Source organism: Convolutriloba macropyga, chromosome 8 (assembly GCF_964194025.1).
Source record: "Convolutriloba macropyga chromosome 8, txConMacr16.3, whole genome shotgun sequence".
Lineage (NCBI taxonomy): Eukaryota > Metazoa > Xenacoelomorpha > Acoela > Convolutidae > Convolutriloba > Convolutriloba macropyga.
Genome location: NC_134475.1, coordinates 24,059,459 through 24,078,135, shown reverse-complemented (window position 1 = coordinate 24,078,135; position 18,677 = coordinate 24,059,459). Strand labels below are relative to the sequence as shown.

The window sequence follows — 18,677 nt, the reverse complement described above, 5'->3', positions numbered from 1 at the left end:
AAAGTGAGAGGAGAAAGTGAGAGGAGAAAGTGAGAGGAGAAAGTGAGAGGAGAAAGTGAGAGGAGAAGGTGAGAAAAGAAAGCGAGAAGAGAAAGCGAGAAGAGAAAGCGAGAAAAGACAGTGAGAAGAGAAAGTGAGAAGAGAAAGTGAGACGAGAAAGTGAGAAAAGAAAGAGAAAAGAGAAAGTGAGAACAGAAAGTGAGAACAGAAAGTGAGAACAGAAAGTGAGAACAGAAAGTGAGAAAAGAAAGTGAGAAAAGAAAGTGAGAAAAGAAAGTGAGAAAAAAAAGTGAGAAAAGAAAGTGAGAAAAGAAAGTCGGAAAGAAAGTGAGAACAGAAAGTAAGAACAGAAAGTGACAAGAGAAAGTGAGAAAAGAAAGTGAGAAAAGAAAGAGAGAAAAGAAAGAGAGAAAAGAAAGAGGAAAAGAAAGTGAGAAAAGTAAGTGAGAAAAGTAAGTGAGAAAAGAAAGTGAGAAGAAGAAAGTGAGAAGAAAGTGGGAAGAGAAAGTGAGAAAAGAAAAAGAAAGTGAAAAAAGAAAGTGAGAACAGAAAGTGCGAAAAGAAAGTGAGAAAAGAAAGTGAGAAAAAAAGTTAGAAAAAAAGTGAGAAAAAAAGTGAGAACAGAAAGGGAGAAAAGAAAGTGAGAAAAGAAAGTGAGAACATAAAGGGAGAAAAGAAAGTGAGAAAAGAAAGTGACAAAAGAAAGTGAGAAAAAAACTGAGGAGAGAAAGTGAGAAGGAAAGTGAGAAGAGAAAGTGAGAACAGAAAGTGAGAAAAGAAAGAGAGAAAAGAAAGAGAGAAAAGAAAGAGAGAAAAGAAAGAGAGAAAAGAAAGTGACAAAAGAAAGTGACAAAAGAAAGTGAGAACAGAAAGTGAGAAAAGAAAGAGAGAAAAGAAAGAGAGAAAAGAAAGTGGAAAAGAAAGTGAGAAAGTAAGTGAGAAAAAAAGTGAGAAAAAAAGAAAGTGAGAAAAAGAAAGTGAGAAGAAAGTGGGAAGAGAAAGTGAGAAAAGAAAAAGAAAGCGAGAAAAGAAAGCGAGAAAAAAAAAGCGAGAAAAGAAAGTGAGAAAAGAAAGTGAGAAAAGAAAGTGAGAAAAGAAAGTGAGAAAAGAAAGTGAGAAGAGAAAGTGAGAAGAGAAAGTGAGAAGAGAAAGTGAGAAGAGAAAGTGAGAAAAAGAAAGTGGGAAGAGAAAGCGAGAAAAGAAAGTGAGAAAAGTAAGTGAGAAAAAAGTGAGAAAAGAAAGTGAGAAAAAGAAAGTGAGAAAAAGAAAGTGGGAAGAGAAAGTGAGAAAAGAAAAAAGTGAAAAAAGAAAGTGAGAAAAGAAAGTGAGAGAAGAAAGTGAGAAAAGAAAGTGAGAAAAGAAAGTTAGAAAAAAATTGAGAAAAAAAGTGAGAACAGAAAGGGAGAAAAGAAAGTGAGAAAAGAAAGTGAGAACATAAAGGGAGAAAAGAAAGTGAGAAAAGAAAATGAGAAAAGAAAGTGAGAAAAAAACTGAGGAGAGAGAGAGTGAGAAGAGAAAGTGAGAAGGAAAGTGAGAAGAGAAAGTGAGAAGAGAAAGTGAGAAAAGAAAGAGAGAAAAGAAAGAGAGAAAAGAAAGAGAGAAAAGAAAGAGAGAAAAGAAAGAGAGAAAAGAAAGAGAGAAAAGAAAGAGAAAAGAAAGACAAAAGAAAGTGATAAAAGAAAGTGAGAACAGAAAGTGAGAAACGAAAGTGAGAAAAGAAAGTGAGAACAGAAAGTGAGAAAAGAAAGTGAGAAAAGAAAGTGAGAACAGAAAGTAATAACAGAAAGTGACAAAAGAAAGTGAGAACAGAAAGTGAGAAACGAAAGTGAGAAAAGAAAGAGAGAAAAGAAAAGCGAGGAAAGAAAGCGAGAAAAGAAAGTGAGAAAACAAAGTGAGAAAAGTAAATGAGAAAAAAAGTGAGAAAAGAAAGTGAGAAAAAGAAAATGAGAAGAAAGTGGGAAGAGAAAGTGAGAAAAGAAAAAGAAAGTGAGAAAAGAAAATGAGAAAAGAAAGTGAGAAAAAAACTGAGGAGAGAAAGTGAGAAGAGAAAGTGAGAAGGAAAGTGAGAACAGAAAGTGAGAACAGAAAGTGAGAAAAGAAAGTGAGAAAAGAAAGAGAGAAAAGAAAGAGAGAAAAGAAAGAGAGAAAAGAAAGAGAAAAGAAAGACAAAAGAAAGTGATAAAAGAAAGTGAGAACAGAAAGTGAGAAACGAAAGTGAGAAAAGAAAGTGAGAACAGAAAGTGAGAAAAGAAAGTGAGAACAGAAAGTGAGAAACGAAAGTGAGAAAAGAAAGAGAGAAAAGAAAAGCGAGGAAAGAAAGCGAGAAAAGAAAGTGAGAAAACAAAGTGAGAAAAGTAAATGAGAAAAAAAGTGAGAAAAGAAAGTGAGAAAAAGAAAATGAGAAGAAAGTGGGAAGAGAAAGTGAGAAAAGAAAAAGAAAGTGAGAAAAGAAAATGAGAAAAGAAAGTGAGAAAAAAACTGAGGAGAGAAAGTGAGAAGAGAAAGTGAGAAGGAAAGTGAGAACAGAAAGTGAGAACAGAAAGTGAGAAAAGAAAGTGAGAAAAGAAAGAGAGAAAAGAAAGAGAGAAAAGAAAGAGAGAAAAGAAAGAGAAAAGAAAGACAAAAGAAAGTGATAAAAGAAAGTGAGAACAGAAAGTGAGAAACGAAAGTGAGAAAAGAAAATGAGAACAGAAAGTGAGAAAAGAAAGTGAGAACAGAAAGTGAGAAACGAAAGTGAGAAAAGAAAGAGAGAAAAGAAAAGCGAGGAAAGAAAGCGAGAAAAGAAAGTGAGAAAACAAAGTGAGAAAAGTAAATGAGAAAAAAAGTGAGAAAAGAAAGTGAGAAAAAGAAAATGAGAAGAAAGTGGGAAGAGAAAGTGAGAAAAGAAAAAGAAAGTGAGAAAAGAAAATGAGAAAAGAAAGTGAGAAAAAAACTGAGGAGAGAAAGTGAGAAGAGAAAGTGAGAAGGAAAGTGAGAACAGAAAGTGAGAACAGAAAGTGAGAAAAGAAAGTGAGAAAAGAAAGAGAGAAAAGAAAGAGAGAAAAGAAAGAGAGAAAAGAAAGAGAAAAGAAAGACAAAAGAAAGTGATAAAAGAAAGTGAGAACAGAAAGTGAGAAACGAAAGTGAGAAAAGAAAGTGAGAACAGAAAGTGAGAAAAGAAAGTGAGAAAAGAAAGTGAGAACAGAAAGTAATAACAGAAAGTGACAAAAGAAAGTGAGAACAGAAAGTGAGAAACGAAAGTGAGAAAAGAAAGAGAGAAAAGAAAAGCGAGGAAAGAAAGCGAGAAAAGAAAGTGAGAAAACAAAGTGAGAAAAGTAAGTGAGAAAAGTAAGTGACAAAAAAAGTGAGAAAAGAAAGTGAGAAAAAGAAAATGAGAAGAAAGTGGGAAGAGAAAGTGAGAAAAGAAAAAGAAAGTGAGAAAAGAAAGTGAGAAAAGAAAGTGAGAAAAGAAAGTGAGAAAAGAAAATGAGAAAAGAAAGTGAGACGAGAAAGTGAGAAGAGCAAGTGAGAAGAGAAAGTGAGAAGAGAAAGTGAGAAAAAGAAAGTGGGAAGAGAAAGCGAGAAAAGAAAGTGAGAAAAGAAAGCGAGAAAAGAAAGTGAGAAAAGAAAGTTAGAAAAAAAGTGAGAAAAGAAAGAGAGAAAAGAAAGAGAGAAAAAGAAAGTGAGAAAAAGAAAGTGGGAAGAGAAAGAGAGAAAAGAAAAAGAAAGTGAAAAAAGAAAGTGAGAAAAGAAAGTGAGAAAAGAAAGTGAGAAAAGAAAGTGAGAAAAGTAAGTGAGAAAAAAGTGAGAAAAGAAAGTGAGAAAAAGAAAGTGAGAAAAAGAAAGTGGGAAGAGAAAGGGAGAAAAGAAAAAGAAAGTGAAAAAAGAAAGTGAAAAAAGAAAGTGAGAAAAGAAAGTGAGAAAAGAAAGTGAGAAAAGAAAGTTAGAAAAAAGTGAGAAAAAAAGTGAGAACAGAAAGGGAGAAAAGAAAGTGAGAAAAGAAAGTGAGAAAAGTAAGTGAGAAAAAAGTGAGAAAAGAAAGTGAGAAAAAGAAAGTGAGAAAAAGAAAACGGGAAGAGAAAGTGAGAAAAGAAAAAGAAAGTGAAAAAAGAAAGTGAGAAAAAAAAGTGAGAAAAGAAAGTGAGAAAAGAAAGTGAGAAAAGAAATTGAGAAAAGAAAGTGAGAAAAAAAGTGAGAACAGAAAGGGAGAAAAGAAAGTGAGAAAAGAAAGTGAGAAAGTGAGAAAGTGAGAAAAAGAAAGTGAGAAAAAGAAAGTGAGAAAAGAAAGTGAGAAAAGAAAGTGAGAAAAGTAAGTGAGAAAAGTAAGTGAGAAAAAAGTGAGAAAAGAAAGTGAGAAAAAGAAAGTGAGAAAAAAAAAGTGGGAAGAGAAAGTGAGAAAAGAAAACGAAAGTGAAAAAAGAAAGTGATAAAAGAAAGTGAGAAAAGAAAGTGCGAAAGGAAAGTTAAAAAAGTGAGAACAGAAAGTGAGAAAAGAAAGTGAGAAAAAGAAAGTGAGAAAAAGAAAGTGGGAAGAGAAAGTGAGAAAAGAAAAAGAAAGTGAAAAAAGCAAGTGAGAAAAGAAAGTGAGAAAAGAAAGTGAGAAAAGAATGTTAGAAAAAAAGTGAGAAAAAAAGTGAGAACAGAAAGGGAGAAAAGAAAGTGAGAAAAGAAAGTGAGAAAAAAGTGAGAAAAAAGTGAGAAAAAGAAAGTGAGAAAAGTAATTGAGAAAAAAGTGAGAAAAGAAAGTGAGAAAAAGAAAGTGAGAAAAAAAAGTGGGAAGAGAAAGTGAGAAAAGAAAAAGAAAGTGAGAAAAGAAAGTGAGAAAAGTAAGTGAGAAAAAAGTGAGAAACGAAAGTGAGAAAAAGAAAGTGAGAAAAAAAAGTGGGAAGAGAAAGTGAGAAAAGAAAAAGAAAGTGAAAAAAGAAAGTGAGAAAAGAAAGTGAGAAAAGAAAGTGAGAAAAGAAAGTGCGAAAGGAAAGTTAGAAAAAAAGTGAGAAAAAAAGTGAGAACAGAAAGGGAGAAAAGAAAGGGAGAAAAGAAAGTGAGAAAAGAAAGTGAGAAAAGAAAATGAGAAAAGAAAGTGAGAAAAGAAAGTGAGAAAAGAAAGTTAGAAAAAAAGTGAGAAAAAAAGTGAGAACAGAAAGGGAGAAAAGAAAGTGAGAAAAGAAAGTGAGAAAAGTAAGTGAGAAAAAAGTGAGAAAAAGAAAGTGAGAAAAGTAAGTGAGAAAAAAGTGAGAAAAGAAAGTGAGAAAAAAAAGTGGGAAGAGAAAGTGAGAAAAGAAAAAGAAAGTGAGAAAAGAAAGTGAGAAAAGTAAGTGAGAAAAAAGTGAGAAAAGAAAGTGAGAAAAAGAAAGTGAGAAAAAAAAGTGGGAAGAGAAAGTGAGAAAAGAAAAACAAAGTGAAAAGAAAGTGAGAAAAGAAAGTGAGAAAAGAAAGTGAGAAAAGAAAGCGCGAAAGGAAAGTTAGAAAAAAAGTGAGAAAAAAAGTGAGAACAGAAAGGGAGAAAAGAAAGCGAGAAAAGAAAGTGAGAAAAGAAAGTGAGAAAAGTAAGTGAGAAAAGAAAGTGAGAAAAGAAAGTGAGAAAAGAGAGTGAGAAAAGAAAGTTAGAAAAAAAATGAGAAAAAAAGTGAGAACAGAAAGGGAGAAAAGAGAGTGAGAAAAGAAAGTAAGAAAAGTTAAGTGAGAAAAAAGTGAGAAAAGAAAGTGAGAAAAAGAAAGTGAGAAAAAGAAAGTGGGAAGAAAGCGAGAAAAGAAAGCCAGGAAAGAAAGCGAGAAAAGAAAGTGAGAAAAGAAAGTGAGAAAAGTAAGTGAGAAAAAAGTGAGAAAAAGAAAGTGAGAAAAGTAAGTGAGAAAAAAGTGAGAAAAGAAAGTGAGAAAAAGAAAGTGAGAAAAAAAAGTGGGAAGAGAAAGTGAGAAAAGAAAAAGAAAGTGAGAAAAGAAAGTGAGAAAAGTAAGTGAGAAAAAAGTGAGAAAAGAAAGTGAGAAAAAGAAAGTGAGAAAAAAAAGTGGGAAGAGAAAGTGAGAAAAGAAAAAGAAAGTGAAAAGAAAGTGAGAAAAGAAAGTGAGAAAAGAAAGTGAGAAAAGAAAGTGCGAAAGGAAAGTTAGAAAAAAAGTGAGGAAAAAAGTGAGAACAGAAAGGGAGAAAAGAAAGTGAGAAAAGAAAGCGAGAAAAGAAAGTGAGAAAAGTAAGTGAGAAAAGAGAGTGAGAAAAGAAAGTGAGAAAAGAAAGTGAGAAAAGAAAGTTAGAAAAAAAATGAGAAAAAAAGTGAGAACAGAAAGGGAGAAAAGAGAGTGAGAAAAGAAAGTAAGAAAAGTAAGTGAGAAAAAAGTGAGAAAAGAAAGTGAGAAAAAGAAAGTGAGAAAAAGAAAGTGGGAAGAAAGCGTGGCAGAAAAAAAGTGAGAACAGAAAGGGAGAAAAGAAAGTGAGAAAAGAAAGTGAGAAAAGAAAGTGAGAAAAAAAAGTGAGAAAAGAAAGTGAAAAAATAACTGAGAAGAGAAAGTGAGAAGAGAAAGCGAGAAGGAAAGTGAGAAGAGAAAGTGAGAAGAGAAAGTGAGAAAAAGAAAGTGGGAAGAGAAAGCGAGAAAAGAAAGCCAGGAAAGAAAGCGAGAAAAGAAGGTGAGAAAAGTAAGTGAGAAAAAAAGTGAGAAAAGAAAGTGAGAAAAAAAATGAGAAAAGAAAGTGAGAAAAGAAAGTGAGAAAAGAAAGTTAGAAAAGAAAGTTAGAAAAGAAAGTTAGAAAAAAGTGAGAACAGAAAGGGAGAAAAGGAAGTGAGAAAAGAAAGTGAGAAAAGAAAAGCGAGGAAAGAAAGCGAGAAAAGAAAGTGAGAAAACAAAGTGAGAAAAGTAAATGAGAAAAAAAGTGAGAACAGAAAGGGAGAAAAGAGAGTGAGAAAAGAAAGTAAGAAAAGTAAGTGAGAAAAAAGTGAGAAAAGAAAGTGAGAAAAAGAAAGTGAGAAAAAGAAAGTGGGAAGAAAGCGTGGGAGAAAAAAGTGAGAACAGAAAGGGAGAAAAGAAAGTGAGAAAAGAAAGTGAGAAAAGAAAGTGAGAAAAAAAAGTGAGAAAAGAAAGTGAAAAAAAACTGAGAAGAGAAAGTGAGAAGAGAAAGCGAGAAGGAAAGTGAGAAGAGAATGTGAGAAGAGAAAGTGAGAAAAAGAAAGTGGGAAGAGAAAGCGAGAAAAGAAAGCCAGGAAAGAAAGCGAGAAAAGAAGGTGAGAAAAGTAAGTGAGAAAAAAAGTGAGAAAAGAAAGTGAGAAAAAAAATGAGAAAAGAAAGTGAGAAAAGAAAGTGAGAAAAGAAAGTTAGAAAAGAAAGTTAGAAAAGAAAGTTAGAAAAAAAGTGAGAACAGAAAGGGAGAAAAGGAAGTGAGAAAAGAAAGTGAGAAAAGAAAGTTAGAAAAAAAGTGAGAACAGAAAGGGAGAAAAGAAAGTGAGAAAAGAAAGTGAGAAAAGAAAGTGAGAACAGAAAGGGAGAAAAGAAAGTGAGAAAAAAAGTGAGAAAAGAAAGTGAGAAAAGAAAGTGGGAAAAGAAGGTGAGAAAAGAAAGTGAGAAAAGAAATTGAGAAAAGAAAGTGAGAACAGAAGGTGAGAAAAGAAAATGAGAAGAGAAAGCAAGAACAGAAAGAGAGAAAAGAAAGTGAGAACAGAAAGCAAGAACAGAAAGCGAGAACAGAAAGTGAGAAAAGAAGGTGAGAAAAGAAGGTGAGCAGAGAAAGTGAGAAGAGAAAGTGAGAAGCGAAATTGAGAAGAGAAAGTGAGAAGAGAAAGCGAGAAGAGATAGTGAGAGGAGAAAGTGAGAAGAAAAAAATTAGACGAGAAAGTGAGAGGAGAAAGTGAGAAGAGAAAGTGAGAGGAGAAAGTGAGAGGAGAAAGTGAGAAAAGAAGGTGAGAAAAGAAAGTGAGAAGAGAAAGTGAGAAGAGAAAGTGAGAAGCGAAATTGAGAAGAGAAAGTGAGAAGAGAAACCGAGAAGAGAAACCGAGAAGAGAAAGCGAGAAGAGAAAGCGAGAAGAGAAAGCGAGAAGAGATAGTGAGAAGAGAAAGTGAGAAAAGAGAGAAAGGAAAGCGAGAAAAGTGAGACGAGGAAAGAGAAAGTGAGACGAGAATGTGAGAAGAGAAAGTGAGACGAGAAAGTGAGAAGAGAAAGTGAGAGGAGAAAGTGAGAAGAGAAAGTGAGACGAGAAAGTGAGAAAAAGAAGTGAGAAGAGAAAGTGAGAAAAGAAAGTGAGAAAAGAAAAAGAAAGTGAGAAAAGAAAAAGAAAGTGAGAAAAGAAAGTGAGAAAAGAAAGTGAGAAAAGAAAGTGAGAAAAGAAAAAGTGAGAAAAGAAAAAGTGAGAAAAGAAAGTGAGAAAAGAAAAAGAAAGTGAGAAAAGAAAGTGAGAAAAGAAAGTGAGAAGAGAAAGCGAGAAAAGAGAGTGAGAAAAGAAAGTGAGAGGAGAAAGTGAGAAAAGAAAGTGAGAACAGAAAGTGACAAAAGAAAGTGGGAACAGAAAGGGGGAAGAGAAAGTGAGAAAAGAAAAATCTAAGTTAGAGCATTTAAAGTTGCATTCGCAATAAGACAGAACTGAAATAATTAAGTTTTCCGCTGCAAAGTTTCTTAAACAATTTCTCCCTCCTCCATCTCAACAACATTAGAGCTATCGTCAAAGTTTGCAGAATCCGTCTGGCTCGCGACGCTCACAAAACTGGTCTCATCTTCATCAGAACTTTCGATCCACGCACGTCTCTTCAGTTTCTTCGTGACCGAAACTAAAATAAAAACATCAATAAGTCAGAAGGAAATAACACAACATACTTCGCGCAGCGATCATTTGAAGCCGTCTTAGCCAGAATTGTGCTTAGCAAGAACTACTCACTTTTCAATAAGTCATCAATTTCCTCATCTGAACTCGACAATATGCGAGCTCTTCGCTTCATCTTCTTGACCGAAACTAAAGATAAACAGAACAATAAGTCAGGAAATAATTTGAATCTATCAAGTAAACTTGAACGAACTGTTACTCACTTTTCACGGTATCATTCTCTTCAGCAGAACTCGATAAGACTCGAGCTCTTCGTTTCTTGTGTGGAGGAGCATGCTTCTTCTTCTTGGCCGAGACTTAAAAAAGACAGACCGATAAGTCAGAAAAACATTTGTAACCAACGTTTAGCGAACAGTTACTCACTTTTCAAGACGGATTTCCCTCTCTGTCTCTTGCATTGCCCGACATTGGCCGCCATGTCTCCGTGCTCGTTAATGTCGAGCAGCTCTTTGATAACCGAGTTATTGTGATCAATATTTAGACCAATGAATGTTATGGCTGCGCCATTAAACTTAAGCAGGAATTTTTTCTGCTCCTGCATGGTCTTTTTGATAGTTGTTGTCAATCTATCTATTTCGGGGCACTTTTTTAAGGCCCTGCTCAACCTTTTGAGTTTTTTTCTGTCAGACTCTTGGCTTTTGGTTTTATAGACAGAATAATTTAATGCAGTTTTCAACCGCTCAACAGCAACTATAATTTGTTGCTCAAACTTTTCGAGCTCAGCTTTGAAGCTTTGCTGCAGTCCTTTTATCGGTAAAGCAGCCATTTCTGAAGAGAAGCGAAGAACGTTTTAGCCAAGAAAAGCGAAGAAAAGTTTTATCCAAGAAAAGTAAGTAGGATAACTGAATTGCAGGATAAGAGTCTGAGACAATGAAAAAATCTGAGCAAAACCTCACAAACCTTTAGACCAGCTCAGACCTGCCGGCCCTAATTAATTTTGATCACCAAAGGATGCTTACCAAACAGTCGGCTGTCTGGGATATGCAAAAAGGAATATGGGATAATATGTAAAAAGAACAATCAGTATTGCATTAAAGCAACTCAATGTAACGGTTAACCTCAGTTAAACGTCAACAGCTCAAGGTCTCACACGCGTGCACGCAAACACACATACATATACACACACACACACACACACACACACACACACGCAAACAGGTTCACACACAAACACACAAGGATAAAATTCAATGGTTGTACTCCAAGCCATGGTTAACGTCAGTTAAAGTTTATCAGTTGAAGGTCAAAAGACACACATGCACAAACACAGTAAACATAGACGTAAGCGGTCAAGTTAAAGAACGTTCGAAAACAAATCGAACGTTTGAAAAGCAAGCAAACGTTCGAAAAGTAATCAAACGTTCGAAAAAGAAAACCGAAAAGAGCAAATGGTCATTTGAATGCCTACGTGCACACACGCACACGCACACACACACACATACACAAGGACACACGCACGCACACACATAAAACCAAGTCACAGAACACGCTGCATGTTCAAGGACCGTTAAAACGTGTGAGGATTGGCGCCTAAACATGGCGGTATAGCATGCATGCATTACGCTAGGCTGCATGTTTAAGCGACGCTTAAACATGTGAAGATAGGCGCTTAAACATGGTGGTATAGCATTCGAGTTAGAATTAATATATAGATGCCTTTGATCGAAAAAGAACACTTGACAAGTCTGACCTCTTTTATGTTGCACTTTGATTTGAATCAAAAGAGTTCAAAAACTGTCCTAGTCTAGAAGACGGAAAAACGGGTACTTTTCAAATGAAAGGTTGAAAGCTAAATTTTAAAACGTACTTTCTGAGCAGGCATAAATTAGCAATTCAAAACAAAATTCAACCGTGTATTTAACAGAATTTACAATGAAATCCAGATTGATATTTTTGCTAGCAGCTACGCTGTGTAAGCTTCATATCTAAATGTTGCAAAACTGTGTTCCCAATTAGGGGTCCCATCATATGGTTAACGCCCGGGATCAAATTCCCTAATGAGTCACGATATGAGGCTTCGACGTAACTCCGTTGCGGATGACGCATTCAAAAAGTTTAATTTTTGCACCGCAGCGTCTTTTTGTAAATTAGTCAAAAGTTTCCAAATTCCGGGATGGGATCCGCTGAATAAGGCTTGTAGCCCATAATGCCAGCCCTCAACAGCATTGGTTGTTCTGGCAATTCCCTCAATGGCTGCGTCTCTTTGATTCCATATTTGTGGGGGGAATGTGGCAGGACGGTTTAATAGTGGACACTTGATATAATTTGTTTGGAAATATAAACAAAGCTCGTCTATTTTCTCAATAACGAAGCTATCCAAATTCTGCTGATCCGCCACATTCGTTATTTCAAAATTATATCAAAATGCCGGTCCGATGGCTCATGAACTGACACTGTTTGTATAACCTTTCTTAAGCGCTGCGAGGTTTGTATTAAATTTGGTTTTGACGGCAACGCATACTGGGTCGAAAGAACGTCAGTTACTGGTAAAATTGCGGAAGCTACGGCTGCTGCGGGTGTTAGGTTTTCACTCAGGGCTTTAATCTCTTTTATAACTTTTCGTGTGGACGGCTTTCCAATCGAAGCACTATGATTGTGCTCACCGTTCACGCGAATGAGTTGGTCATCTTTTGTTAAAGCGGAAACGCGGCACTTGTAACTTTGATATTTTGAGCAATTCCAGGCAGTGGTAAACTTATTTAATCTTTTAACATGAAACTCATGCCCCTCTACAACTAATATTTCTTTGTTTTTTGAACAAATAGTAAACTCAAAGTCGGCAGTTATCATGCTGAATTCAAAATGCAATAAAACAAGAAATATTCTTGAGTTACATCCAGTTTTCAATTGCCTTTAATTGCCCCATTAAGGATTAGTTGAGATAACTAAATCGCTAATTGTTATAGTTTTGCATTAAACCATTGTGTCGTTTGCTCTATGTCCCTGACAATTATGATCCATGAATTTACAGATTAAAATCGGGGTGAAATGATTGAGGTGTGAAAAGCATGTTCACACCTCAGTCATTTCACCCCGATTTTAATCTCCATCAATTAAAATAGAAATAATTGAGGCTGAATTATCCTCAATTATAGGAAGCTTAAAATCGGGGTGAAACAATATAGGGGTTAAATAATTGAGGGGTTAAATGATGTAGGGGTTAAAAAATCGGGGTTAAATTATAGGGGGTTAAAAGAATAGGGGTGAAAAAACAGGTGGGGGGGGGGAGGGGGGCACAAGCGGAAAAGATGAAAAGATCCGTTTTTTACTGCCTAACTGAGAATTTGTTTCATGAAGTATAGAATTACCCCATAAAGAATGTAAGGATTTTTTCCGTTTGTGCCCCCCCCCCAGTACGTTATGCGCCCCCAGTTACAGAGCACGTGCCATTACATAGTAAATCATCATGTAAAAATATGGCACGTGCGTCTGGGGTGCGCAAATAATATGCGCCCACTAAGCTGGGGGGGGGGGCACAAACGGAAAAGATCCGAATGTAAATGTATGCCAATCGGTTCTTTCCTATTATATCCCAACTCAGCATCAGTGAACAACAATCCGTTTCCTTCTGAACACAACAACGCCGGCATACTAACAAATAGTAGGGTCTTCCCCATTATGCCCCCCCCAGTTTAGTGGTCAGATAACCTATACCCCCCCATCATGGTAAATATACCATAATGGGGGGCTATAATTTCATGGGGGGCTATAATGGGAAAGACACAAATAGTTTTCACACCGCCCCCTCCCCATAAAAAACCTATACTTTGACCCCATTATAGCGTATTTACACTAATGGGGAGCACATGCTCTATTGCTACTAAGGTGGGGAAGGAGCTATACTATATAGGAAGCACGCTGAGATGTCCGAATCAATTACCGAATCCATACCAATAATTAAAAAATGTAGAGCTCATAAAATAAGAACAGGAAAGTTTCCATGCAATTTAGATTGTTACTTTCATCGGCCCTTATCTATTATTTATGGAGCTGCGACAACTGGATACCAAGTTCATAAAAGCAATTCAAACCAAAATTAACCACAACTTCGATACCGAGAGCAGCTGCACCTCGGCTGAAATCAAGAGACTATTCACACGCTCTCTACAGGGCAATAAGGGTGACAACCCTTTCTTTGCAACGCTACCCTCAGTCCCAGAAGGGAGTTTACGTCTGGAGTATCACAACAGTGGCGACAGGCTTGCAAACAGCCAGCTTCAAGGTCAGATCTCCCAATTGGTTGTTTTTCGGATCCTTCTGCTTAATGGTCATATATCTTTGCCTAGGCACAGGTGCAAGTATTCGACACTGTAACGCGCTGTAAAAAACACAACCTGTAACTCGTAGGTTATAACCTAAACTAGATTGAATAGATCTTCTTTTGGATCTCTTCCCTTCGTGCCCCCCCCCCCCCCCCCAGCTTAATGAGTATGCATAATTTTTGCACCACCAGAAGCACGTGCCAATTTTTTTACATAATGAATTACTATGTTATGACACGTGCTCTGTAACTGAGGGTGCATAACGTACTGGGGGAGGGGGCACAAATGGAAAAGCTCCCTTGTTTTTCTGGTCAATTTTCCAACTTGATTTTAGTATTCTGACAGCAACCCGATACTCATATCAGGACCCTATAATCACCAGGCGAAAAACCATGTAGTCAATTAGTAAGATTAAAAACTTGTATTTGATAAAGTAAAAAACGTTCAATTATACCTACGCTGGGATCTTTTTCGTCTGTACCACAACCCCCCCCCCCCCCCCCCCCCCCAGCTCCCAGCTTAGTGGGTGCATATTATCTGCAACCCCCAGACGCACGGGCCGTATTTTTACATAATCATTTACTATGTAATGACACGCGCTCTGTAACTGGGGGCACAAACGGAAAAGATCCCTAAGGGTGAACAGACAAAACAGTCCCAGACAAAACAGTCCCGGACAAAACAGTCCCGGACAAAACAGTCCCAAATAGCAAAATATTCCCAGACAAAACAGCCCCAGACAAAATTGTCCCAAGAAACCAGACAAAACAGTCCCAGACAAAATAGTCCCAAGAAACCAGACAAAACAGTCCCAGACAAAATAGTCCCAAGGCCATTATAGTAGCTCTCACACGTATGATTTAACAAGCGGATAATTTAATCCCATGTTCGGTTGTGATAGTTTCATATCAAGTCCCACGGGCCGCTGAGGCATGGCCATGGCCATTAAGTATGTTAAAACATACGGGTAATAGCGACTGCTAATTTGTTGTCGGATTATTGAACGAACATTTCAAAGTACATTGGGTATAATGGCATTGGGTACATTTTATTTGGGACTATTTTGTCTGGGACTGTTTTGTCTGGTTTCTTGGGACTATTTTGTCTGGGACTGTTTTGTCTGGGACTGTTTTGTCTGGTACTGTTTTATCTTGGACTGTTTTGTCTGGGACTGTTTTGTCTGGGACTGTTTTGTCTGGGACTGTTTTGTCTGGGACTGTTTTGTCTGGGACTGTTTTGTCTGGGACTGTTTTGTCTGGGACTGTTTTGTCTGGGACTGTTTTGTCTGGGACTGTTTTGTCTGGGACTGTTTTGTCTGGGACTGTTTTGTCTGGGACTGTTTTGTCTGGGACTGTTTTGTCCGGACACGTCCCTAAGCGTTACTACAGCAAACTTAAACGAGCCTTAGATGATTGAATAAAGGGATGTGTTCTTCTGAGAACATTGGATGTTGTGGGTTTGGATCTATTCTGTTTCCCCTAGTAATGTGTGCACACCCTAGTAACCGTAGAGCAACTGCCATTACATGATAAATTATGGAACCTGTGCTTTGGGGGTGCAAATAATAGGCATCCACTATTTAGGTTAACAAATGGGAAAGGTTTCGGGTCTTTCCCATTATAGCCCCCCATGAAATTATAGCCCTCATTATGGTATATTTACCATGATTGGGGGGCGGGGCTATATGTTATCTGACCACTAAGCTGGGGGGGGGGCTATGTTGGGAAATACCCAATATTTCAATAGTTTTTGTAAATGATCTTCTAACACCATCAGCTGAAAATTTATCGAAATATTAAAAAAATTCCGAGTTTGGGGCCTAAAACTCGGTCTTTGCTTTAAATTCTGACGGAATTGAAATGTTCGGATAACTGGTTGAATTTAAAACAAAGGTAACCTAATTAGTAATTGAACCGAGTGAAAGCAAAAGTTATCAAACTTCGGCTCAAATTTTTTTGATCTTTTCCGTCTTTGATCCCCCCCAGCTTAGTGGTTGCATATTATTTTCACCCCCTAGACGCACGTGCCATATTTTTACACAATGATTTAACGTGTCATGACACGTGCTCTGTTAGTGGGGAAGCATAACGTTCTGGGGGGGGGGGGGTGGGGGTACGTTATTTTAAGGTAAATTTTTCCTTATCTTTTCCCGACATTTTCATTAATAGTTTACGTCTGCTTCAAAACTGATTTCTCGTTAAAAGATGACTATAAATAAAACAAAACAAAGCAAAAAGAATCTATTCTGTTTCGGGCCTCACATTACATTTTATGTGTTGTTATAGAGCACTTTACTGTGTAAAAATTAACACGTTTGCAAGGGGCACTAAAGTTATATGCCCACTAAGCTGGGGGCAGAATTGTTTAAAAAACACAAACTTGTCTGCCTGAGATTTCAATTGTCGGATCTATTCTGTTTCGCCCCCCCCCCCCCCAGCTTAGTGAGCATAAATTTTTTATGACCCCCAGGTGCACGTGCTTTTTTTGCATAGTAGCATGCTACATAACATAATTTATAAATGGGGGTCATAAAAAACCATTGGGGGGAACAGAATAGATCACAATTGTTTTTCTTATAAGTCTATTCTTCCTTGTAAATTACTGATAATGCAATATGACATATTGGAACAACTCCCATCCATAATTTTTTGATACCGATGAACCCATTGAATTAAATAGTGTTACAAGAACTGAAAAACAGATACAGCTTGTTCTGAAAAAATGTTATTGCAATGAGTGTCTTTCTTTTTTCTAATTTGTCCATTTGTCGGTCACAAAAATTATGGCGGAAAACTTGTTTTGATGTGAAATTTGCAGCCACAAGGAGCATTGGCACAAGGTTAAAATGATTATCAAAAGAAGTTTAAGTACATTAAAAGCATTTTTGCTCAGTCTATGGAGCTAAATCGTCGTTGGAAGAAAAGTTTATCAAATTCATTAAAATTGAGGTTGTTGAAAGTTTTATATTTAGGCAAACTTGATGCTCAGAAGTTTTGTTAGCAGATAAAACATACATTTTACAGGGGCGAAGGGTACTAGGCGAAAGCTCCAATAAGCGATCATAATTGTGTTAGTCATTAGGTGGAAGTTTTCAAATCGCTTTTTTTTCTGAAAATAGACGAAAACCGATTAAAACACTTATAGACGGTACTTCAAAATCCACTTGACGCCATAAGGTATTCAAGTTTCCCGAGCAATTCTATCCAACATGACAAATTTTAGCTAAAATACATTTACGATGTACTATTTTTCTACCTTTTTCGTAATTTTTACATCCCTCGGTGATATCGGCAACAGGATTTTGTTAAAATCTACAACGGTAAGGGTAAAAATATATTTTTAAAAAAATCTTTACTTTGAGCAGTTCTTAGCAATTTAGATGTAATAACTCCTAGAAGAAGTTGGATCAAGCACAATCTGAAGTACTGTGTTTAGATGCTCTTTAAAATTGGTTTTCGCCTAATTTCCTAAAGAAATCAGTTGAAAATGTTCGCCTAATGGGTACAGAAATTGGTTTTGCCTTATAGAGTTTTTGCTTAATTAAAATTAGTCAAAATTGACGTTTTACAGTTTCACCTTTGTTTTTTAAATCTTTTTTATGCGTTGGAAGATTGTACGAGCTAAGTTTTTTCAAAATCCAGCAATGTTTGTGATTTTATGCCCTCTCTATAGGGTTTGATAGAAATTTCAATAATAAATAACCAAGAAAACTAAATTTTTTAGCTTGCTATTTGAAAGATTTGATGCTTTTGTTTTCAGTTTGCTCCGAATTTCGGGAGATTCTCCTCAAATGTATGAGGTTGATGCTACATATATAACTTTCTGCACAAATTTTGTCAAACTTAATTTTTTTTTGGGGGGGGGGGGGGTAAAGTTTGATAATGGCTCAGTAAGTAGGTAAGGCTGAATAATAAAGGTTTTGTGAAGCTACTTGTGATATCAGTCCGTCATAATGTATGTATATGAGACGCAGTATACCTGAAAGAGTTTTTATTGTCTCAATTGATCATCTGCGGGAAAAAGTTTGGGTTATTTGAGTCAAGGAAAGCATGAAACACGAAAAACGTTTTCCTTTTCGAGAGCACATATCTTGTTTTGCAAAATCCGTTTGAATTGCTACAAGTCAAACGTACAGAAGAGCCTGCCTGCATAACAGAAATTGATTGGTAAAGTAAAGAGCGACCGCCAGGTTCTGAAAGTTTCAAAGTAATATCAACCTCAGATTCATTTTTAAATTCGTAACGTTTTTTTTACTTCAGTTGCAAACGCTCATTTTCAACTCTATTGCCAATTTCGGTTGGAGTTTCCGCTGTTATTGCTCTTCGTAAGACAGCATTTAGTTTTTACACAATCACTATTGCATTTTTGTTGCCAGTATCTTGGTTTATTTTCGACTGGGTTCAATTCACTTTTTCATTGATCAGGCTATTCAACGGAAATTTCTGGACCTTCTGAACTGTATCAAACGCCAGAGCAGCAACTTCACTCGTTTCTACAAATGGACAACGAACAACACGATGACAGACCTCATAAGAAAGCGAAGAACAAATCTAAGAAAGCAGGACAAAATACCTCAGATAGCCAGGACACTAGGAAAGTTTCGTTTCCCCGCCCTCCGTTATGAATTTCAAGAACTTTAACCGACGTATGAAAACTAAATGTTAGCTAGGAAGCAAAACAGTTAATCGAGCGCAAATTTGTCAGCATAGACTGTTTGATCCGGCTGAACTGTACTAATTAACATGAGATCTTGTCTAATTTAGCAAGATTTGAAGGACTCGTGGAACTATAATTTTGTCATCCGGAGGATCAACTTGTAGCTTGTATGATAAATTAGCGAAATCTAGATAAAGTCATAACAGAGGTGAGTTACAGTAGTGGTGAACTTTCACTCTTTCTTGTAGATTTTAGTGTGAATCGAATCAAAAAAAGCGAATGAGTGCTAGAAAGTTTTTGTTCTTTGTATAGGGGGGGGGGGGGGGGGGGGCAATCGATATATTCATTGTAGGGAGCGGTGAGTGATAACATTAGAACGCCCTTCATGCGCAGAATTGTTAATTAAAAAACTCTTTGAAATATTCATTTCTTCGATGAGTTATGAGAGTTTGAGGATTCAAGCTTTTGCGAACTTTTGAGTGATTTTGTTCACTTTTAGTCTCTTTTTTGTTCAATTTAGGATTTTTTGTGTCAAAAGGTTTCAAATTATAGCGTACGGTAAGATTTAGACCAATTACTTTTCTTCTTAGACGGGATGAGATAGAGGAGATTGTTTTCGTCTGATTATGGAGCTTTAGAATCAAAAAAGGATTCGAATTGAATTGGAGCACTGTTTTTTTATTCTTGTCACAATATCTCTTTGTCAACTTCAGGCCAGACAGCTTTCATATCAAATTTCAATTTGTGATGGACCCATTTACGTTGAAATGAGGAACAATAAACATATAGTTTATTTACAGGGAATAGCTCATGATTTTTTAATGGCTTCGACAGTTCTTTTCCAAAAAAAAGCTTTTTTTTAGTTCTATAACATATCGCATTATTAACAGTTCTAATTGAATCTCTAAAGCGAATTAAATGAACCCATCTAATGCTTTGAGTTGATACTTATTTGTTGATATGAGGTTAAAAATATTGTTTGATT

At 36.2% G+C, this 18,677-nt stretch overlaps 1 protein-coding gene across 2 annotated transcripts in view; it reads left to right on the top strand.

Moving 5' to 3' along the window:
- LOC142344025 (uncharacterized) overlaps positions 1 to 18,677 on the top strand; it is a 75,089-nt gene that overhangs the window by 41,470 nt on the left and 14,942 nt on the right. For both annotated transcript variants that reach the window (XM_075395477.1, XM_075395478.1), the window contains exons 2-3: positions 12,726 to 12,996; positions 17,461 to 17,630. In XM_075395477.1, coding sequence (XP_075251592.1) covers positions 12,759 to 12,996; positions 17,461 to 17,630 — 408 coding nt within the window. In that variant the 5' untranslated portion in view covers positions 12,726 to 12,758. The remainder of the gene's footprint in view (positions 1 to 12,725; positions 12,997 to 17,460; positions 17,631 to 18,677) is intronic.